This window comes from Hydractinia symbiolongicarpus, chromosome 2, assembly GCF_029227915.1.
Source record: "Hydractinia symbiolongicarpus strain clone_291-10 chromosome 2, HSymV2.1, whole genome shotgun sequence".
Classification (NCBI taxonomy): Eukaryota; Metazoa; Cnidaria; class Hydrozoa; order Anthoathecata; family Hydractiniidae; genus Hydractinia; species Hydractinia symbiolongicarpus.
This window is the reverse complement of record NC_079876.1, coordinates 26,966,688-26,991,171: the sequence shown is the minus strand read 5'-3', so window position 1 is coordinate 26,991,171 and position 24,484 is coordinate 26,966,688. Positions and strand designations below refer to the sequence as shown.

The 24,484-nt window shown below is 34.2% G+C and overlaps 2 protein-coding genes across 2 annotated transcripts; one reads left to right on the top strand and one right to left on the bottom strand.

Annotated features, from left to right (window-relative positions):
- Nucleotides 1-726: 726 nt before the first annotated feature.
- LOC130630442 (sorting nexin-7-like) lies at nt 727-22,486 on the bottom strand. Its single transcript, XM_057443933.1, has 11 exons — nt 22,131-22,486; nt 12,173-12,370; nt 11,861-11,971; nt 9,817-9,984; nt 9,539-9,734; nt 8,749-8,879; nt 8,193-8,261; nt 2,919-3,005; nt 2,409-2,513; nt 1,810-1,962; nt 727-1,531 (listed from the first exon to the last, which is right to left on the bottom strand). The coding sequence occupies exons 1-11, from the start codon at nt 22,320-22,322 to the stop codon at nt 1,472-1,474; spliced, it is 1,470 nt and encodes a 489-aa protein (XP_057299916.1). The 5' UTR covers nt 22,323-22,486; the 3' UTR covers nt 727-1,471.
- LOC130630439 (trichohyalin-like) lies at nt 3,621-7,632 on the top strand. The gene is made up of 4 exons (XM_057443928.1): nt 3,621-5,872; nt 6,113-6,282; nt 6,809-7,001; nt 7,197-7,632. Exons 1-4 carry the CDS (start codon nt 3,764-3,766, stop codon nt 7,305-7,307), a joined length of 2,583 nt encoding a protein of 860 aa, XP_057299911.1. The 5' UTR covers nt 3,621-3,763; the 3' UTR covers nt 7,308-7,632.
- Nucleotides 22,487-24,484: the final 1,998 nt, after the last annotated feature.

The window sequence follows — 24,484 nt, the reverse complement described above, 5'->3', positions numbered from 1 at the left end:
TAGGAATGACTTTTCCGCTAAAATCAACGTTTGTTTGGAAAACAAGTACTTTTAATTTTTTCTTTTCCTGTGTCTGTTCAATAATACTGAGATATTTTTAAAATTTGCTCAAGGAAACCTTGCTTTTATGTCCTCTGCTAATTACTACAAATTTTCCACCGCACACAGTTCGATCTACTAGTCTGATATGTTAAAGAATATTTAATATCGACTTTTAGCATAAATTGTCACTGGAAAAAGCTAAGTAAAAAAAACTGACTTCAAAAAGCTTTCTAATAAAAGATACAAAAAAAATACTTCGAAAATATCCGTGTGTAATGATACTTACTCTAACCAAAAACGTTCGATGTATTCATCGTCCAATCAGATTCGATATTTTTGTCCACGTTCGAGACATTTTTCGTCCAATCACATTCTAGATATTTTTAGTCACACCCTGCAGATGAAATATATCGACTGCCAAAAAGACCAATTCTACGAAAACCAAATTCATGAAAATTATGGCGTTAAAAACTAATCTTTGTTACTTTCACATGGCACCAATTTGTTGTTAGCATAATTTCGTAAAATCCTCACAAAGAAATGGTAGGCTGCCGTCTTTAGCTCCCTTTACATTGTTTTATAGGTCGTTTACAATGTTTCATGCAACTGCTACATGAAGATGAAAATATTTGGGGAGGGATAATTGGTACAGATTTGTACCCTCCATAAAAAAAACACAACATATCTCCACAAAAGATGCTTTTATAAATAATTTCAAAAGTTTTTTTATTAATACATAACTAACGTTTTTTCCGCGCCGTGCACGGACAACATACATGTTTGTTGATCAACATTCCGACGTCCTGTTGGTGCACGTGATAAAACAATAACATATTCCGCAAAATACACATTTCTTATTTACAATCTCGATCCCACATGGCCATGGCAAGGGACCCCGTCCCTAGCATATTTGTTGGCCTGGGACCGAAGTTGTTTTACGTCAACACATAAAAAATGGAGATTCATGAACAAAACTTAAGACGTCCCAATCAACGCAGGAACATCTAATATATGTTTGTGAATCAATTTAGTTACTCAAAATATATAAAGAAATTCCCATTTTAATTCTGTGAGAAAATTAAAAAGCAAATAAACGACTCAGAAAGTTTCGTGGAAAGAATATCTTGCGGTTTCGCTTGGTATTTCTTTACAAAACCGCGAAAAAAAAATCCGCGTATCATCACAAGTAAACATTAACTGTTAATTATTCGCAAAAATGTTAAAACTTAACGGTTTTTCTTTGGAACTGCGAAAGCTTATCTTCGCGAAATTTTCTGACAAATAAAAGCCTAAAAGTGCATGGTAGCTAAAAAAATATTTGCGACCAACAAGGAAACTCGGTGTTTTGTGAAAATAATTTTCTACGAAGAAAGTATAAAATTTGTCATTATTTCTAATATAAAAAAAAATAATAAATTCTCCATATTGTTCACTCTCCACCGCTGGGCTGACCAATCACATCCAAAGCTGTTTGCCATGCAGCAACGTTCTATAAGAGCAAGGAAACATTTGCCGTCAGACAGAAAATATACTATTTTAAACGCAGCCCTAGAAATTAAGAGCGATAGGGCAATTGTTTAAAATATACAACCCTGATAAAAAATCAAATTGAGTTAGTTATGAATCAAAAATAACACAACGAAAGGGTCCATCTTTGCGCTTATATTCATTGTGAATGTCTTAACATCTTAACATTTTACTGTAATCTTCAGTAACCATTCAAAGTGACCTTTCACTTCAATCAATTTTTTTTCATTTTAAACTTACAGCTTCGTAAAATTTGATATGTCTTTCAGCAATCTCCAGCAGAAGTGCTTTGATGTCTCTTTTCTTGTTCTTCTGCCAGCGTTCCATGTCAGCCCTAAAATCCTGATCGGCTGTAGCACGCTTATCTGAGAGTGCCTCAGACTCGCTCTGCAACTAAAGGAGATAAAGAAACTAACACCATATCAAGAAATTCACTATCTGGTAAAGTACACCTATAATTTAGATCACAACGTATGCGTATGTATAAAAAACTGCATGAATAAAAACATGTTGTCTTCAGCAACGCCAAAATCTCTTAATGTTCGAAGATTATCTGTGACAGAAAGTAAGTAAAAAGGCCAAAATTCGGCTATTAAAAGGACATTTCTTTACTCCTAAGTAATGCGCAAATTTGAAAACTGACGTCAATAATATTAAAATTTCATCAATAAGGGCTCATCCACTAGTCTTATAAAGAATACACATCCACTATAGAACTGAAAAACACTAGGCACGACATATCAAAGAAAGTGCTAGAACTCACCCTTGTTTACACCTCAAAAGAATAAAAATAACAACGAAAATGTTAAGCAAATTCCAACATATAAAAAGTATCATACATCACGGATCTGTTCATTAAGTTTTGTCAGTTTCTCCTCTTTAACTTGTTCAGGATCTTTACCAAATAATGTTGACAAAGATTTGGCTTGACCTGTTGATTCAATCTAGAAAAGTTTTTTGGAATTTCAACTTATCGATGTTGCAAAATCGGGTTTCTATCTAGAGGAGTTTATTATAATTCCAAATATGGGTGACGCAAAATCGGGTTTCTATGTAAGATATTGCAATTAAACCTATCGGTGTTTTAAAATCGGGTTTTTATCTAATGGAGTTTATTATAATAATGTAAAGATACGAGTAATTGCGAAAAGAATCTCACAATGAGTTTCAGATAGTGTAAAGATTAGCAAACTACGTTTTATTGTTGAAAGTTATTGCCAATGTTACAATGTTCATCCCTTTTAAAACCACGTGACTCCTCTGAGTTTGTTTTGAAATCTAAAGTCAACAATGTTGAAAATCTTGCGTGTGAATTCATTTGTGCAGAGGGGGTGCGGCCGCTTACATACCTCTTCCTTCTCTGCTCTCCTCTTTTGCAGCTCTTCTGAAGACAGTTCGTGCTCGATTTGAATTTGGTCTCGACGTTTTAAAGCGACCTATAAAACGTCAATGGAATAGTGCATGAAAACGCAGAGTTTATGGTACACTTTTTATAAAAAATAATATTAAAATTGAACCATCAACAAAAACCAATAAAATATTAGCAAACAAACAAACAAACTGAGAAACACACTATTAATAACTTTCATACTAAAGGATTTTGGTATTAATTTTCTATTATATGCACCAACATTGAGCTTTATGTTAGCGGAAAGAGATGACACGCGTATAAAATGTATAAAATTTTCATAATTTTAGAAGAATAGCATTTCAGGGTAGTGCTAGTATTCGATATAAAATAAAGATTATTAAATAAACATTCCAAAAAATAAATGTAGCTGAAAAGTTTGTATTTTTTAACGGCACCCGAAGCTGACACAAGTATGAATGTTATATAAGGCATAAGGAGGATGAATCAGAGATAAAAGAAACGTAAAAGAGTAATCTCTTTAAAGTTTACTATACACAAAGAAAATTAAAACTTAATGAATTCACTTGGATGAGAGAAGTAATAACGAGAATAATGAATAGAACTATTCTTAAAATCCTCATGTATTTTTAAAAAGCGTTTTAGCTTTGAAATTTCTATTGAGTTTGCTTTTCAAACATTTTGTATGTTTTCGAAGTAGGCTCGATGAGAGAAACCTGCAACTGTATATAGCTGGAACAGAGAAAGAAAAGTGCGTCATCGCAAATAAAGAAAACTGATATTTTGCACCAACTAACGAGTTGCTATATAAATGCCTTTTTAAAAATGGTGGGCCAACATAATATGGAAATCATTGAAGCGCGAAAGGAACTGGAAAAATTAAAAGAACGCGAAAGACAGTTAGAAGCAAGAATGGGAAACAGAAGAGTGCAAGTAATCGCTCAACATAATGGTAGCACAGCTATGAACAACTTCGAAGATTTATATAACCAAGACACAAAGAAATATCGAGAAAGCTATGGGGAGCTTTCAGATAGCGCATATGTTAAAATAAAACGCGAAACAAAAGAAATCCAGGAAGCAGAAGATGAAGAAATTGACGGTAGACGAAGATCGAGATTATCAAAAACAAATCCAAACAAAGAAGAACCATTAATATACTTAAGCGACAATGAGGAGGACGCGGAAATTCTAAAAGTGTTTGAGTCTGACCAACAAAATAGTCAGCTTTACATGAACAGCAACCATAGTGGCTATGAGAAGAGTAACAACGAAAGTGACGGGGCCGAGGAATGGCGAATGTCTGACTCAAGCACGGAACAAATGCTTGGTCAACAGGTAGAACAATACGATGAGTTATACAGAAAAGAACTTGGGCACCGAAGTTTTCGCGAAGAAGAAGAGGAATACGAAGATGAGGATGAGGATGAAGACAATTATGAAGAAAGACGATATTCTTTAGACAAACGACAAGATGTGCAACACGACATTGAGGAGGATCTACGTCGCGAACAGCTTTTAAAATTTGAACGAGGGTCCGTTGAAGATGTGTATCGGTTACATGACAACATTGAATCCGAAGAAGAGGAGCAGGATATGGAAGATACGCGCGAAAAAATTATGCGCGAAATTGCCGAAGAAAAGCGACGGGAGATTGAACAGCATGCTAAGAACCAAGAATATGGCTTTGAACACGACGATGAAGATGAACAAGACGTAGAAGAGCAAAGCGATGGAGAACAATATGACCCTCGAGATTTGATCTCCCTAGAAATACAACAACTACGCGAGAGAGAGTACGAACTTAAACATTTAAATCCCGATATATATAAATATAACATCGATGCGGTGGAGAGTGACGAAAAGGAGCAGGGACATTTTGTTGATCCAAGTGTAAGGATCGAGCAGGAGATAAGAGAACAACAGGAACGCGAGGTAGAACTCAACCAAATGCGTCGAACTTTAAGCAACGAGAATCTCCTTCTTATAAACGATCTCGAAGAAGTGGAAGAACGACCTGAGCAAGATGTTGACATACGCGAGAAAATATACCGGGAGATGGAAGAATTAAAAATCAGAGAAAAGGAATTGCGGACTAACGATGACTATAAAACAGAATATGACATTATAAATTTGAGCAGAGAAGAACTAGAGGATCCTGATGAACAGTTGGACGTGCGAGATAAAATTAATCAAGAAATATACGATTTGAAAAAAAGAGAAGAAGAACTGCGAAAACACTACAATTACTCCTTCGTGGAACAGCCTAGCTATGAGGTTATTATGATGCCTGATGAACAGCTAGAAGAGACGAGAGAACTTCCCGCCAGAGGTTTAAAAGATACGGACAAAAAGAAGTTTGGATCAAGAGAAGATCTTGTCGCGTTTTACGGGACACATTCTGAAGACCACAATGTGGTTAAAAAAACGCAACGCAAACCTAGTCCGAATCGTGTAAGAATACCTAAGGTATTTACTTCACCCACACACACAAGCGAGGCAAGTCGAACAAGGGAGGGAAACCGAACAAGCAAGGCAAATCAAAAAAATAAGGCATACGATTCCGGACATTATGAAAGTCCTTCACATAGCAAAAAGGCTGCTTCTAACAGCACTTCTAATCGAAAAAACGTGAACCATAGGGAGAACAGCCACGACGAACAAGATTATGTCAACCATAACGACAACGCCCTAACTCAAAATGGCGGTAATACCCAAAATGGCGGATTGATAGATCATGAAACGGATATCAAAACATACGAATTCGAACCGTACTTTCACGACGAAATTAAACCAATGAAGGCTTCCAAAAAGAGGTTGGTACGACAAAGAAAGCGAAGCGTGAACGAACGAAAAGGTTTGCTATCACAAGATGTTAACAAAGAAGAAAAGATGAATAGTAACACAAGAGCTGACGAGAAAAGCAAAAAACAGGTACGCTATTAATACATTGGAAATTCTTCCTGCGTTATGTGTTTGTGTTCCAACCTAATTTCATCATATTGATAGTTTCTTATTAAATACACCTGCGTAAACTCACCCCAATGTCTTGGCCTTACATAAAGCCGATCTAAGTACACACCAACTAAATAAGCCTTTGACGTCTTTACATCTTGAAAGCCCAAAACCCATATGTCCTTATTTTGCAGCTTATTAAAAAGGGTCTTGTTTTAGGGACCGAACAGTAGCAAAATATGGCACATTCACCCCATAGCTGCAAAGTGGGAAAAGAAAGGTGAGGAGGAGAGGCAACGGAAAAGAGCCAGGGAATTAGAATTGCAAGAAAGAAAAGAAGAGCGTTTGAGATATCTTGCTGAAAAAGCTGAACACGAGAGGCAACTACAGTAAGTGATAAGCTGAACATGAGAGCCATTTACAGAAAATGATAAGTGAAGAATAGTAGACTTTAGTTTTTAAATATGTTGAAGAAGTCTAACTTTAATATAATGTCCAAAATTCCGAGGTTTCCCTTGAGAGGTGAACGTATTTTTCCTGAGCTGACGAGCTCTGAAAAATTCTCGAAAAGTGCAACATTATCGAATCATTATGCATATCTCACCCGCTTTGAATTTAATTTTTGAATGCGGTATCACTTTACAAAATGATCTAATAAATTGCCAAAAATTTAGCTTAGCTAAGTAGAATTAGTTCTATAAATAAATTCGGAATTTAGTCGTAGGACCCTGCAGAAAATGCAGCGAGGTGGCACTGCACTTTAAAATGCGCACCATGGTGAAGAGCACTTGTACACGCAGAGAGCACACGATTTCAGGGCTTTTTACACCAAAAATGGTAAACAGTTCAGTGCAGGTAAAATCGATTGTTTTATATCATAATTTATAAAGGTTAAATTTCCAACTTTTGTAACAGGTTATTGCGTGAGGAGGAGGAACGAGCGAAAAAAAAGAGAGAATGGGAAATGCAAATTCTTCGCGCCAAACAACAAGGTCTGAATCAACTTTGGACATCTAAGAAGCCTATAGTCACTGTAGCAGACAACCCAGATCAGGATGATACTTATCTGCTGAAAGAGAAAAAAAGAGTAACACCCAGATCAAAACAGGTATTCCATAATATTTTGGTTTACAAAACATTATGATATCCCCACAACTCCTTAATAATTAATGCAAACTCTATAATAATTTGAGGCATATATTAGTATATATTGCATCTCCATAATAAAAATTAGAAATTTTCATGAAAAATAGGAGGTATCCTGAAATCCTGTGAGATTATCAATGAAAGATTATCTTTTAAGGCGTGGAAGACAACACCAACAAAAGAAACTAATCCAATCCAGTCAATCGCCATTTCGAAGAAAATTCAAAGATGGGAGAAAAAAATTGCGAAAGTAAATGCAGCAGAATAAACAAAACAAAAAAACTGGGCTTGAAACAAACAAGAAAACGTGGAAAATGCTAGCATGCATCGTTCGCGTAACATTACATGTTCAGTGTGTTAGCCAGCTCAAACATACAGCCTTCTCATACATAACGTAAAAACTGCGTTTTTTCTCTCCTTGCCACGATTTAACAAAAGCATTCAGTAAAAACAAAACATTCACACAACACCCAACTTCTTTAGAGCAACAATGGTTAAAAATTAGAGATTTCTGGCTAACATACTGATGTATTGAACTAAAATCCTCTCGAGATCAACATGTATAATTGAACTAAACACGGTATATAGCAAAATTAACATTGTATTATATAGTAAATTTTGTAGGCATAATGTATAGCGTGCAACAACAAAGCATGATTCATTAAAAAAAACGCCGGTATCGATTGAGTTGAGATTTAAAACGTGAAAGGTAAAAAAGCAAATTTTAAAATGATCATTCTATCACCCACACAACACAGGGAAAATGAACAATATAAAGTGTGTTAAAATGCAAGAATATTTTCTAGAAAATACGAAAAGTAACAAGCATGACAGATCAGCCGATAGAAAGATGGAATTCATAGGTCTGGGGTTTAAAGACATCAGTTTTGACGAGAGAGCCAAAATGTGTTGAATACAATAAGGTCAAATTCTGCTTTGTAAATTTATTCTGAGTTGTTAAAAGTCTTACATCTCAGTGTATGTGATATATGATGGTGTATATGATTGAACAAGCATTGAGGTAAATCGCACTCTGTAAAAACTAAGCTAAGAATTTTATAGACAGCTATTCGTACCGCAATCACAGCAGCACCACGTATCTACAAAAAAGATACATCGATATGCATATAAAAAATTAAAATAAATTACATACCTTTACGGATTCACAGTAGAGTGCGTATTCTCGCAATGGTTCACATATTCTCTGCTCGTGGACGCGCAACTAAAAAGAAAAGATAGATAACAAAAATTAATTTTTAAAGTGAAGGAAAAAATAGCAGAAACTCAGAATTATTGATTCCAAATTTGCTTCATATTTGCAAACTAAAATTCTGTATTTTTAGACAAGAAATTCGCAATTTTTTTTTCGCATTTCACTTGTTTGCAATTTTTCTCTAATTTTAGCATAAAATTTCGTGTAGATATAGGATATAAACAAATTAAAAGGTTATTAATTTGCAATCTTTAATTTTGCAATTTCAACAAACATGTTCGCATTTGTAATTTTTATTTCGCATTTTACACAATACTTGAAGCTATATTCGCGAACTTAAATCTTTTTTTTCCACAAACAATACCATGAGATTTGCTTTTGTTCTAAATTATTATGTGCAAAATAAATTTTTAACTCCATGAAAATTATTACACATAAAAATTAGAAAGATATTCAGTAAATGAACACATACATTATACACATTTTATACACTTACAATATTTTTCAGACTTTCAGAGCTTTTGTCCAAGCTGTTAGCTACTGCACTTAATGTGTCAGCCAAACGAGATTCAGAATTTGCCCATAAGCGAAAACCTGAACCGTATTCTGCATAATCATCAAGTAAGTCTGAAATATACAACACATCATCAAATTACTTTCACCTTAGACCACTGACGTAACAGGAAGGCTGTGATACTGACCTGCATTTATTAGCCATGCAGAACTGACGTGCACTTATTAGCCGAGAAGACCAAATGAGCAATGAGAGTTAATGAAAAATCAGAAGCTTTGGAGTTGATTAGGCCCACCGTCACACACTAAGCTTGTACATAGAACACTGATTATATAAATAGGAGAGTCTCATATAAGTCCATCGAAACTAACAAACCTTAAAAAGTAAAATGATATCAAAGAAATCTGAGGTTGTCTAAATATTACGTTGATGTAATGTTTAATCATTGCAAAAATGAGGCAGTCCTGTAGGAAAGGTAAATAGATCAAATAGAGTCAGTATATAGAGGAAATATGGCATATTGTTTTAAAAGCATTTAGCTCTGCCAGAGGCAAGATAATGAAATAAGTTCTTCCCTAAAAAACAATCAGGGCTACAAAACAAACAAAATAAGAGAAAAGTTTAAAAAACAACATGTTTTTCTTCCTAACGAGTTAAGATTTAAAAATATTTTTTTTGCAAGTGCTGATATTATTGGCATAAGTCCTATACAGCAATTTTACTTATGTCGTTTTGTTAGATAGAAAATAGATACACGGAAATGACAACTTACAAAATCTCTCCTGTGCAACAGTGTCAGCAATAGTTGAAAATTTCTTCATCTTAGCTTGAAATTGAATGTTGTAAGTGCCTATTTGGTTAAATTCTTCATCGCGATTCTTCATCATGAATTGAGCTGCTGTATTTCGCATAGTTCCACCAACTTTCGTGGTTGCACCTGGTCCTTTTTTACGTGCGGTTGACATTTCCTGTTCCAATAGAATGTTACATATACTATCTGCACATACCATTTTCTAAATAAGTTTAACTTTATAATTATGACTCACTTACCCATGCTTTTGCAGTTAAAAATGTCTTTAGATTTTCATTAAAAGACATCACAGGATGATCAACCAATCGAGACATAAATTTATCCAATGCTTTTTGTCGTGTTTTCAAAAAATCAGGATCAAATTTATCCGTGATGTGTTTGCTAAATGTGAATTTTTCAGGAAGTGCCTAAATACAGAAAGAAAATGTTACTGTACTTTCCAGCCTTTGAAATTTATATTTAGATTTTTGTATTGATACTGGGTGATTTGAAGATGTGAATGCTAAATATATTTTTTTAATCACTTCTGCAAATATTTTGTTAATAATACAATTATTTAGATACAAAGATTTTCTCAAGCCAATTATCTACTTTTTCTATTCATTTTAACTGGTTTTCAGAAAGTGTTTATATGAATCAGCATGAATTTCAGGCTGAGGCTTCTTTTACAGGAAAGGAATTGAAAAGACTTTTTAACCTCACATGACAGTATACAATTCACAAAATAGTGATGATAAAGAAAAAAACAGTTTAGTTCTTTTGTGATATTCATGGAGCCATTTAAACTGTTGGTTGCTATATTGGAATTATGCTATGGTGGACAAAATTGCAGCTAGCATTGCAAATTAGACCCAAAAAGTGCCTTACGAAAACATAAGGCCTTTTTAACATTGTTATTTGCAAAAATTAGAACTTTATCGTCATTTGTTCATACCACAAAAAATGTTATACAATTTTTGGTTGTTAGCATCACTTTGTTACTAATTCAGATTTATATTTTCTTTTCTTAAACATGTATTAGTAAGTAGAAACAGGTGGGTGTTACTGGTGAAACAGACAGGATATACCTTGTTACACAAAGAAAAAGATTTCTGTTTTATTGTTATTGTTATTGTTATCAAACTAAAGTACATAAAGTACTATGTTGTGTGAAGTACAATGTTGTGTGAAGTACAATGTTGTGTGAAGTACAATGTTGTGTGAAGTACAATGTTGTGTGAGGTACAATGTTGTGTGAGGTACAATGTTGTGTGAAGTACAATGTTGTGTGAGGTACAATGTTGTGTGAGGTACAATGTTGTGTGAGGTACAATGTTGTGTGAAGTACAATGTTGTGTGATGTACAATGTTGTGTGAGGAACAACGTTGTGTAAAGTAAAATGTTGTGTGAGGTACAATGTTGTGTAAAGTAAAATGTTGTGTGAGGTACAATGTTGTGTAAAGTACAATGTTGTGTGAGGTACAATGTTGTGTGATGTACAATGTTGTGTGATGTACAATGTTGTATGATGTACAATGTTGTGTGAGGTACAATGTTGTGTGAAGTACAATGTTGTGTGATGTACAATGTTGTGTGAGGTACAATGTTGTGCGAAGTACAATGTTGTGTGAAGTAATGTTGTGTGAGGAACAATTTTTGTACATAGACGTACAGTGATTTGTCAACCCCTGCTGTTATAGAGTGACTGATGTGTGTTTTGCTTCTTAGAATGGCTAAACTTTGGGTACACTGGTATACCGATAACATGCTAAAATACTTTATAAATGCACTGGTTTTCAGATATTCTTTATTTTAATACACTTCTGTGAGGGACTATTTGAGTCCATAGCACAAAAATCACAGGCTACTTTCTCACAACTCACGTATTTTCTCGCTAAAGTGTGGCTTTATGCTAAAATTTATTAAATTAAAAAAATAGCAAACCAAGGGTTTATTTTCTATTTATATTTTCTATTCATATGTGTTTAAAATGCTGTTGCTAGTGCTGTTAACTTTTTTGTACTGTTATTTCCATGAAGTTGTTACTATTAGTTAAGCAACATTTCAGAATTTGAATGGAACCAAATAAATTAATTATGTATTAAATGGTTACAAATGAACTTTTTTGTGTTATATACACAGAATAGGTTGGTGCCATCCTACTTTGACAAATATCAACTTTCTTTTCCATAATACCAATGTACAGACAGTGCTGTAGCATGACCAATGCTTTTTTACAACTATCACACTCTAGAAACCAACACAGTAAATAAAAACAAAGAAATTAAGTATGTGTTTCTTACAGGAATGATATGGGTTGGGCAGGAATCTGCCATCTTTTGTCTCAGCCATAAGAAATCTTGGTATCTTCTTCGTACTTTGTATTCATGTAAATCAAATTCATTCCTTGTTGTCTGAAAAGAAAGTTAATTAGTGTTGTTAACAAAATTTTAGCTCAGGTTTATTATCAGCCTTTTGAAGCACTTGGTGTATAAACAGTAGCATTAACTGAAAATAACTATAGGAAGCAAAATTGACCGAATTGCACTGAGAAAAGAATACCCTCGCCACCAAATATTTTATATTTTTTATGTATAAATGAGAAAGAAAAGCACCTTTGTCGTAACAGCATAACTAACGTATCCCTCAACATGCTTTTCAGGACTGTCAACTTTGACAAACAAATCTTGAGTATCTGAATTTGCGGTAATGATATTGTCCTCATCCATAGAAACAGAACGCATTATGGTGGCCACTTGCTGTTCTTCATCTAGTGAGGTATATGATGGTAATCCAGTCTTTTTCTCATCAGTCTATTATGAAAACAAAATTCTGTTTTAAAAAAACATACTGATACTCTAAAGCAAATTTTGTCACATAAATACAAACACTCTAGATCCAGGGACCACCAACTAGAAACTTCCCGCTTTGCATAATTTCTCTCCAAAGCCAAGACTTGACACACTAACAAGCCATGACACACTAAATCCCTTAGGACTGTAAATGAAATGTTTCGTAAAAAGTGAAGATTATTTTTTATTCTGTCACCATTTTATTGAATATACTGTAATGCTTCGAATTCGACGCCCAGGGCGTTTATTAAATTTTTTGACATTTTAAAGATACCTATAATATATCTTCACAACTGAAAATAAAAGATATTCACATGTTTTAGAGAATGAACTTCAAAAGCGAAAAGCTAAATTTCCAACCTTAAACCTAAGATTTAGGAAAAAAGTAAGTAAGTAAGTATACTTTTACTATCGCCTCGTGGGCGTCTATTCGAGGGGGTGTCTATTCAAGGGTGCGTTTATTTAAAAAATGACTGAAAAGGAGGGGCGTCTATTCGAGGGGGGCGTTTATTCGAACCATTACAGTATTACTAAAATAACAACCAATTGCAGCTTCACCACTGTAGCACATGCCCTAAAGTTAACAGAAACCAATGTTAAAAGTTCAATCAGAAGTGCTACCCTAAAGCCCCAATGTCTGAAAGGTACTTAAAAGCATATTTGAATGAAAGCAGTGTGCCATTTTTTAGTTAATGCAGGAAGAAAACTGGCAGATTGCATATAGGAGCAATGTGTGAACTTGGTTTTAACCCATCACAGTCAAATAAACAAAATTGTGAGAGGTTATATTTATATCAATAACCTGACAACTCCATTTAAGAACAGTGGCCCTGGGAAAGATTTGGAAGAGCATTTATGAATTTGATTATCTCTGAAAAACTCAAATGTAAATTCTGTGGCACAAAAATTCTGCACAGCCAATAATTAATGACTTCTACGATGTTATTGATATAATAAAGAATAAATATAATAAAAATATAAAGACAAGAAATGTGCAACCAAATTGAGTGTTAAATTGCAACAAAAGTGGGTTTCCTACTGACCCACAAAAGTAGTTACAGAAAATTCTATAAAGCAAAGTATGGGGCTGGGAGAGAACACTATGACTCTTGCTGTACCTTGTGGAGGAACCAGTGGTGAATAGAAAAAAAAGTTCACATAAAGACAAAGATTTTGACCAACGAAGAATATCTATTACTGGATTGAAGAGGCACGAAGCCGAAGCTGTGTCAAAAAGAAAAAGGAAAGAGGTAGCTGAGATGAAAAAGAAAATTAATGCAAAAAATATATATTTTAGGAAAGTGAAACTACAAAAAAAGAATAACAGCGTTCTCCTTCAAAATGTTTTGAGCAAACAAAGACTTTCTTAGGTAAATTTGTTCTTCGCAAAACATGTATCAATTTTTTGTACATATCTTCATTTGACAACAGCTCAAAAAATGAACTTTTTCCGGATTATTGTTTAGTACAACCTACGGCAGTCTACCACGTCATTTTTAGTTAAGCCTGGTTCCAACCAATGTTTTAATTGATAAACATGTTTATTTTGAAAGTTTTAAAGTTAAAACTATAGGTGGGAATGCGAAAAATAAACGCATGACGATTTTAGTTTTTATCATACTTTATCATACATAAATAAAGATAATTCTAAAATTTCCTTGCTGTCCAAGTCCAAGTCACAAATCTTAACTTTTGTTCGAGAATTAAATTCAGTGTGAACGTATCATCTTACTGCATAATTATAGATTTCTTTCGTTAGTTTAGATAAAGTTCAGGACGCCAAGTTGTTTACTAACTGTTCCTGACATTAGTCATTATCAACAAATGTTGGTTTTAAAATTTTCAACTGCCATATTGAAAGAATCATAGTGGATAAAAGTATATAGAGGGTATTAGTAGTGGCAGTGTGACAAAAATTATGAATATTTATTGATATTAAGTGTGTAATTTAAGGCAAATTTAATGATGGCTAGCTATACCTAGCTAGCCAACAAACATCTTCCTTAAGGTCTAAAATGTTTAACTAGTTTACTAAAACTTCATATAACTTATATAATTATGTATTTTCAAAGAAACACTTTATTTAAAAATTAAAAATATACAAAGCTTTTTACTTGATAATGTAACGCTGTTACGAAAAGCTTCATATATTTTTAATTTTTTTAAAAAAGTGTTTCTTTGAAATTACATAAGAATTTTGGCTGATTTTATAATAAATTGTATAATTATAAAGACTATAATTTATCCTAAAAAAGTTACCCAGCTTTTCATCATCCTCTAGCCAGATATTATAGGTATAAATATTATAGGTAGGATGTTATAGCTAGCTATGTACACAGAGATGATGTGCTGCCCAGCTATGTATTGTTATTATTGTCACACTCCACTGCTAATATGCTTTAACCATTCCATTTAATATACATTTATATGGCTTAACCCAGTGTACTCAGTAATCACAAATTGTTTATTTTTTTGGTTTGTCTTTTCAGATTCATATTAGTATTGTAAGTTTATCATTCCTTGAAAAATATTTAGTAGGTGTAGTGTTGCTGTCTTCTCTAAGATTATAGATTCACGGTTCTTAAAATTGTTCTTATTCTCTTTGGAAATTAGGCCTCTATCAACTATTTTGATAGTGACAGTGTTAAACTTGTAAGGTATATGTTGTCAGGGTTATCTTTAAAAAAATAAAACAAAGTCATTTATTAGTTGTAAGGTCGTCTGTGTTGCTGCCAAAGTAAGCGACACAATTTAACAAAACTCGTACTTGTTTTCAACGGTGGTAAAGTTTATGCCTAACTTATGCAGTGAAGCAACAAGAACAATGTTTTTCGTAAACACCAAAAATGACAAATACTTGGTCAACACCAAGAATGAACAAATACTTGGTCAACACCAAGAATGAACAAATATGACAGAAACAATTTTTATGTCATGTCTTACTAGTAAGAAGACTAATTTCCAACTGACTGCAAAATGCAAAAAACATTATATATATATATGTCCCTTGAGACATACCTAGGGCCATTACCATTATGTAAAAGAACAAAGGTAATGACAATAAGCATGCCTCAATGCATAACAGTCCCTAAGAAACACAACTAAATAAAATGAATCAAAAACCTTTATACACATAGAGACTCAGTACACTCATAAACATTAAAACAGATACATGAACTTTACACATAACTTTACACATAAAAAACATAAACAAACAAAGACTGTTTCAGTCAGCATATATTCAAAACTTTCTTAACTTCCTTAGGCCATCTGGTTAAGTAATTGGGGTAAATCGATAGAGTATTAAACATTCTAAGGGAGTGCATTGTAACAACATGTGACTTAAAACAAATTGTGACTGGTTTATTGTTCTACAATTCTATAGTTTTCTTTATAAAATCTATTGCCCTCTTACAGCAGAATGCCTAAATTTGGAAATTCAAGAAATATAATACAGAAAAGTTTTTATGTTAATTCCATCAGATTTGTCTAAGAAGAGCACCGTAATTAAAAAAAAATAATTTCATATAAGTTGTTGATCTTTACTTTTACATACAAATAAATTACAATACCCATAGCTATACCTGACACATGGAATAACAATCTGGCAATACTTATAGGAATAATATTACTGGCAATACTCATAGTAATACTACTTATTGACAGAACAATTTGTGAATTTAAAAAACAACAACAACAGTAACATTCTTATGTGCCATAACGTTTTAAAAAATTAAGGCTCAAGGGTTTTTATGTGTAAGCATGCTTTTACCTTGGGTGATTGCATTGCTCTTATTACGATTTGTTAAATATACGGGAGACTAGCAGTCAGCCAAATACCACCAACCCAACATGCTGGGATAGCCAAGCCATAATGTTATTTAAAGATGTTTTAAAAGATTTTCAATAACAAAGAATAAAGTGTATATATATGTCAACAACATTGGTTAAAGCTCCAACTAGCTAGCTAGTAATAACCAAACTTAGAGTATTTAATGCTCTTTTTGAGCTACGCAGACCCAATTAGGGCCAGCGCTCTACTAGACAACTCCACATCCAATGGCCCACACAATGTGCCATCTTCCCAATTTCCCTCACACAACTTGGGTTAACCCAGGGCTATGGTAACATCCACTCGCCTATGTTGAATTGCCGTCAAGAGGAATCGAACCCAGGTCTCCCGCACAGAGTACGAGAGCTATAACCACTAATCTACGGCGCCATAAAACTAATCTACAGCGCCATAGCTAGCTAAACACTAGAAAAAACATAAACCAGCAACTTTAAAAAGCCCAATGGGTATAAAATAATGTTGTTTTCTATTTATTTTACCAAAAGTTCATAATTAGCTGATTTGACAAGTTAATTTGAGAAATAATAAAGGTAAACAAACTATATGTGTATCAAAATTAAAATTGTCTCTAAACTAACCTCGTTTTCATGTTATTATGTCTATATGTGGAATGGAACTGGATATTGAAAATATAAATTTCGAGGAAATTAAGCTGCCACCAAACAGCAAAATCTACATTGCCCAAAATTTGAATCAATTTTATCAAAGACTGGGATTTGAATGCAGACAACTGAAAAGAAACAAACTCATCTACAGTTACAAATATCAAAATGAAGCTTTTTTTATAAAATTTGATAAAACGGATGAAAAACACAAAAAAATTACACATGTGGATCAAATAGTTGAATGGTTTCCTGGGTTCTACCAAAATGAATTGCTCAACTACGGAAACACAGAGAGTTAGATTGTTGTCTTTATCTCACTTTTCTCTTCTTTCTGCTACACACGATTTTCCTGCCTAAAGTTCTTTGTTTGTTTAATCTTATCGGTGATATACGCTCAGGTAATTTTAACTTCAATATGGCGCAAGCTTGCTGTGCAGTCAGTATATAGCGTTTGTTTTATTTGTGAAATCGTTTGAAGCCCAAAGCCTGTTCTAACTGGTAAGTTTTCACTTTTTCTTTGTTTTTTTTTACTTTTAGACCCTGTTGTCCCTTTAAAGCTGCCAGTTTTGTTTCCCCCCTATATATAATTTTTATGCTTAGTTGTAATGTCTGCAAAAAGCTAGTTGATGAATCATGTAAAACATCAATTTTTTGTGATATCTGTAATTCCTAGATAAATTTTCAAAACTGCTCTAGACTTTCAGTATCAGAATTTGATGCCTTATCTCACAATTCTAGTAACTGGGCTTGTCCAAAATGTTTGGACAGGACATTACCATTTTTTGATTCAGAACATCTGTCAAATTGTAAACCAAAACCAACCCCAAATTCTACATCCTGTATTAATGAAAATGTGAGATCCCTTCTTTCTGATCTTAATAGTATTGTTCATAGCATGGACAACGATGCTGACAGTATCAATTTTCATACAACTAGTTGTAAATACTATGAATGTGAGGACTTTAACAATCTTAATCTAAATCCAAGGTCGCTCTCAGCTTTTCATCTTAACATTGCCTCAATGGCTAAACACTTTGATGAATTTAACACCCTTTTGGCCCTTTTGAGACATTGGTATTACTGAAACCCGCTTTATCAAAGGCTCACCACCAACTTTCAATTACCATATAGAAGGTTACCAGTGCTTATCCACCCCCACTGAATCCTCAGCAGGAGGGAGCTTGTTGTATATTTCTGACCAGTATAATTTCATTCCTCGTACAGACTTGGATGACATTATGTACCAATCTAAATACTTGGAATCAAGTTTTGCAGAGATGATCTTGCCTAACACAACCAACTTAATTGTCGGTAGCATTTATCGACATCCTTGTATGTCAACAAATTCCTTTAATCGTGATTTTTTAAAACCCTTTCTCAATAAAGTCAGCATTGAAAAGAAACAAATCCTTCTACTGGGGGATTTCAATAAAAATTTGTTAAAACTCAATGAAGATGCAGAACTCTCTGCCTTCATTGATATACTCGGCTCCCACCTTATACTTCCCCAGATCTTATTACCAACAAGAATAGCAGCGACTTCCAAGACATTAATTGATAATATTTTTTTCTCTGTCACTGGTCAACCATCAATCTCTGGTAACCTTATTCACATGTTCTCTGATCACCTGCCTCAATTCTTTATATTACCTGACCAATTGACTAACAACTTAGAAAAAAATATTCAATACCAAAACTGGTCCAAATTTGACGAACATAATTTCATTTTAAATTACCTGGATATTGACTGGGGTGTTGAGTTTAATAGTCCTGGACCAATTGACCCAAACAGCTGTTTTGACATTTTTAATTCTAAAATTCAAAAGCTTGTTGACAGACACGTTCCCACAGGCAGGCTCACCAGAAGGCAAATCAAAACCCTACAAAAACCATGGATTACTTTTGCCATCATAAAATCCATGTCTAAACGTGATTTTTATTTTCGGAAATTCACTAAAAACAAAGATCCAAATTCTAAATCAGAGTTCCGACAACTTTTCAAACGCTACCGAAACATGATTGTCAGCTTATGCAGACAAAGTAAAACAAACCATTATACCAATTACTTTAACCTTTTTTTAAATAACATGCACAAAATTTGGGAGGGTGTTCGTAGCATTATTTCTACAAAACCGTGGAAATCTAATATTCCTACCTCCATTCAGGTTGACGGTAAACTTGAGACAAAGCAAATTGATATTGCCAATAGTTTTAATGACTTTTTTACATCCATAGCAAATTCTATTAGGAACAAAATTCCACCTACATCCAAGAGGTACTCTGACTACCTCAAAAACCCAAACCCAGACTCAATTTTCTTATCACCTGTTACCCAAGAAGAAATCATCGGGATTATTGGCAACATCTCTCCAGGAAAATCTTCTGGACCAAACAGTATTCCAATCAAAATTCTAAGATTGTTGGAAAATGATATTTCCAAACCTATATCAATTTTGATCAATCTTTCGTTTGAATTTGGTATGTTTCCTAGATCTTTAAAAACATCCAGAGTGGTGCCTGTTTACAAAAACAAAGGTTCTTCTATAGATGTGTCAAATTACAGACCAATCTCATTATTGTCAAACATTGAGAAAATCTATGAAAAGGTTATGTACAACAGAATCATAGGCTTTTTCAACAACCATGATATCCTATATCCCAAACAGTTTGGATTCAGAAAACAGCATTCAACATCACAGGCTGTGCTTACTATAGTTGAACGCATTAGACATTGCCTTGACAAAGGTGAGCTTGCCTGTGGAGTGTTTGTCGACTTACAAAAAGCTTTTGATACTGTTGACCACAAAATCCTTCTATCCAAGCTAAATCCATGGTATTCGGGGAAAAGCAAATGATTGGTTCAGGTCTTATTTAACTGGTCGTCTCCAGTATGTCTCAATCGGTGAATTCAAATCTCAACTTAAAGCCATTCTACATGGTGTGCCTCAAGGCTCTGTTCTTGGTCCGCTGCTGTTCTTGTTGCATATTAATGATCTGCATAATTGTATCAAATCGTCAGAGACCCATCATTTTGCTGACGACACTCATCTGCTGAAATTCTCAAAATCACTAGAATCCCTTTGTAGAGGGATGAATGCTGATCTTAAACGCCTTGTGTGTTGGCTTAACGCCAACAAAATATCACTGAACTCCAGCAAAACAGAGTTTGTATTTAGATCCCAATCTCGTAGGCTTGAATTTTTACCTTTTTTGATTCTATGCGGTAAGCGCATTTATCCTAGCAAAAGTGTGAAATACCTGGGTGTTCATGTTGATGAACATCTTTCCTGGAAGTATCATGTCTCATCTGTGGCTACTAAACTTCAAAGAGCCAATGGGATGTTATCTAAAATTCGTCACTATGTTCCCCTAAAATCCCTGCTAAACATTTACCATGCTATCTTTAGTTCTCACTTAAGCTATGCTTGCCAAGTATGGGGCACTCGAGACACCACAGTAGCCCACAGAATACTTACCCTCCAAAAGGCTGCCCTTAGGCTGATCACCTTCAGTGAACCAAGATCCCCATCTTTGCCTATATTTGCAGAACTTGGAATTCTTAAATTCTTCGACCTAGTTAAAGTCCTTAACATTCAATTTATCCACAAATTCCTAAACTCTAACCTCCCATCTGACACACTTACCTCACTCAAATTTGATCGAATCTCACACTCTCATGAAACTAGATGTAACACAATTGGTTTGCTTATTGAACCAACAGTTAACACATCGACGTTTGGATCTTTTTCATTCTCTAGAATCTCCACATTACAGTGGAACAATCTGCAAAGAAATTATTCTGATACTAACCTCACAAACTGTAAATTAAGCACAATCAAATCCCTAGCTACAAGTTTCTACATGAGTCAATACATCAACTAGCTTTCCTCTTCATTATTTTGTCTCATTACTTTTTTTTATTTGACTATATGGTACTGAATTTTCATTTATACTAATTATAATCAATAATGCTTTTTCATTTTAATCTTTGTAAACTTACAGTATTTACTGACATATGAAAATATTTCACATTTTTCTTGGTGGCTTTCTCCTTTGTTTAGCCTTGGCTATCGGGAAACTCTCCTTCCTAATTGCTAATTTATTCTTTTAGTAATGTAAATTGTCATTTCTTAGGTAAATAAATGTTTACTTACTTACTTACTAGAATACACTTATCCACAAGTTTAGTAATAAACATATGTTTAATAATAAACGCATTGTTAGGAGCTAGGCTACGAAAGTGCCGATAAGCCGCATACGCCGTAAAAAGTGCGGGCGTTTTCGGGCGAGTTCGGCGTTTTGAAAAAAATTCAAGTATTCGCCCGAAAAAACCCGCATAGGCCCAAACAATGCCCGGAAAACAAAAAAAAACAGACACTAATATGATTCATAAAAACTATAAAAATTAAAATAAACTTACTATGTGGTAGCAAAGTTCTTAAAAGAACTGTTTTTGATGGTTTTTGATAAAGTTTACTTTATAAATAACTTATATATAAACTTTATTAACTCCTTTCTCTTCTAGCGCCTTCTTCCCAACTATCGTCCGCATGGTTTGTTACAAGGATTTGCATTTCGGGAATGTTCCGGGCGAGCTCGGGAAAGTGCGGGCGGTTTCGGGAACAACTGCCAATTTTATTCGAAAAGTCACCCGAACTCGCCCGTATATATGCGGATGTTTGCGGCTTATCGGCACCCTCTTACTAGGCTTTAATAATTTTCTTTTATTTTTTGTGATATGCACTCGTATGAAGGAAATAAATTTTTATGTGCTTTTTTTGTAAGAAACGTAGCCTATTGAATATTACATGGGTTAAATAATGCACTATTCAAAAAACATTTTGGGCATATATTTTGTTGAATTATAGCGATGGAGGTTAAATAGGTATCACAAAATTTAAGTTTTACTATGAGATACAGGTTTATAAAAAGAACAAAACAAATAAACACAGCAAAAGCGAAGGCTTGACAATTTTTTTTATTATACTATGCTTTATCAGGACTTGGTTGTGTTTTGATCTAAAGCTGTCATGGTCGCAAAAAAGGCTGTGTTGGTGTAGTGAAGGTTAAAATATAAAGAACAATACTGGGGTAAGAATTACTTTTTGAAACATAGCTAGGAGTATTAAATTATTGCTCTGTGCCATGTAAAGGTTTTGTGTGCTAATATTTATAAAACATGGAATATTCTCTTTGTGCGGTATTTCCGTATTGCGTTTTTCCGACTTTCCGCCCACCACAAAAGAAATTTAACCTTACACACCTGAATTATTGGTTTTCGATCTTCAACAATTTCTATTTCAGAATTAACAATTTGTGGTGGAGGTGATGGTGAACGTCCAAAAAAATCATCTTGATCATGATGATCTTCGTCATCGTCATCCCCAAATGGATTAGTGTCAGCGTCGACAGTACCACTGTCATCGGCAGCAAAAGGATTGAATTCTTCAGACATTCTTTTTCTTATCTTTCGTTTAAAGTTCACGTTCTAGAGTTGCGAAAAGAATAACAAGATGCATAAAGCTTGTTGGTTGTGTTCTTCTTTGTTTTCAAGCACTTTCCACTAAAGCCTCGGCCCCCAAGAGTCAAAGTACAAGAAGCTTTACCACCCAAGGTATCGGCATTATATTTTCTATTTAAATAGAAAAATAATCGAGACAAAGATGCAATTCTTTATGATCATGAGTTTCCTGATCCTACTGACCCTAGTCCCGGGCCGCTACTTTTCCTGGACCTCTCTTGGTCACACACAGCGTATAAATGTGTGTTGCCCACCTTGCCCCAAAATTCTACTTCTCATTCTGACCATATCTTATTGCGTCCGGGATTAAAATAATGAAGTAACCCTGTGGACGAGGTTGGTGGCTTTGCACCAGCACACATCCAGAAAGCCAAAAAGAAGTTCTGGGCAGGGGACCGAGAAAATCCTCACTACTTATTGTTTTTTAGAAAGCTTTCATCACCAAAAAGTGCCCTGGTCCCCAAAGGTCCCTGGTCCCTTTCAGATATAAAAGAGTACAAGTCCCTGGAAATGAGGTATCTTCTTCATTATATTCATTACCATCCGTTTTACAAAATAACATTTACGGTAACAAGGGGTAAACGTCATCCCCAATAGGACTTCTTTGTTTTATCAACATAAGAAACTTTTTTACGCATCTATTTTAAAAACAAGGGATACCCTGAAGATCAACCTTGTCCACAAGACTCTTGTTTTTTTATGATGTGTTGGGACTGTAATACGTGTTATACTCGCACCACCGCATCCTGAGATGTCAGGAAAGATACAAAATGTCCTGGAGGTTATTATTTTCAGTGACGAAAAATTCAACAAGTTTGAAATAAGTAGAAAAAGATAAAAGATTACTTATCTTCATTAAAATAATTCACAGATGCACTGTTGTTCCTATGAAAAACATAGACTTCGTTTTTTTTTGTAAGGGGTAGAAGTGTAGTGGTTTGGTCATCGTTTCACGGTTTAAAATTGGATTAAAACTCGGGGCTAATTAAATCAAACCACAAAACTACGAAGCCACCATGCTGTCAAAACATTAGCGAAAACCTAAATCTGAAATTAACTGTTTCCAAAAAATTAATCTCAATGACATGAGTGACAGTTTGTAAAGCGCAAGCGGTGTAAGTCCCTTGGGAACGTAGTTGATTGACCTTCTTTACTTAAAATATACTTAACTATAAATATAACGGGACGAAGTTGATATAATAAAAACTACGTATGTATCATTTCTCAAAGATCATTCCCAAAAAGAAAAAACTTCCACTTAACTTCTACTCAAATAAATTTTGTGCTAACAACGCTTGATTTAAGATTTATAGAGATATCAACAAACGAGGGAGAGGTTATATCTATATTATTATTGCCTGGCGACAATTTAATTTCTCTACCATTTCCATAATAATGGATGTGAGAGCTTTAGTGACTCATACTTATATTATCTTATAGACAATTTATTTCGATTGTTTGCAAAATAACAAAAACTTGATCAGAGATTTTCGTTCGATAGCAGTCCCGGCAGGAACAAATTGAAATGAAACCTGTCGAATAAAAAGAAATACTTGTTTGTCGTTTGGAAATCGCGTTTCTTTATATGAATAGAATACAGATGCGTGATGTTACTAAATTCGATGAATACTTTGCTTTACGTCCAGCTATTGTCACCAGCACCTGTTGTCTCTTTTCAATGTCTAAACAGTGAGACACGAACATGTTCGTATTGCCGATGTAAGAAGATACAATATGCCCTAGGGACGAGGTTGAGATCTTCAGGTTCCAACTATACGGAGGGTTTTTTTCTTAATAAATAATATTTTGATATCGACATGTTTATAAAAACAACTTACTACTGAAGTACAAAAGCTCAAATGAGTGTTATTCATGATGTTGTCTTCAATGTAGGTACAAATTCGAATCATACTCTTATCAGTAGCAAAGGTAGGCATGCTTGTGGCAAATAGGTTTGGATGAATCCGAAAAAAGGCGAATCGCGAAAGATAAAAAACACCCTCGTCTCCAGGGTTGTTTGACTTCTTGATATGAAAAATGACGTCTCGTCGTCTTCTCTCATATCAAAAAGGCAAAAAACTCTGGGGACGATGGTG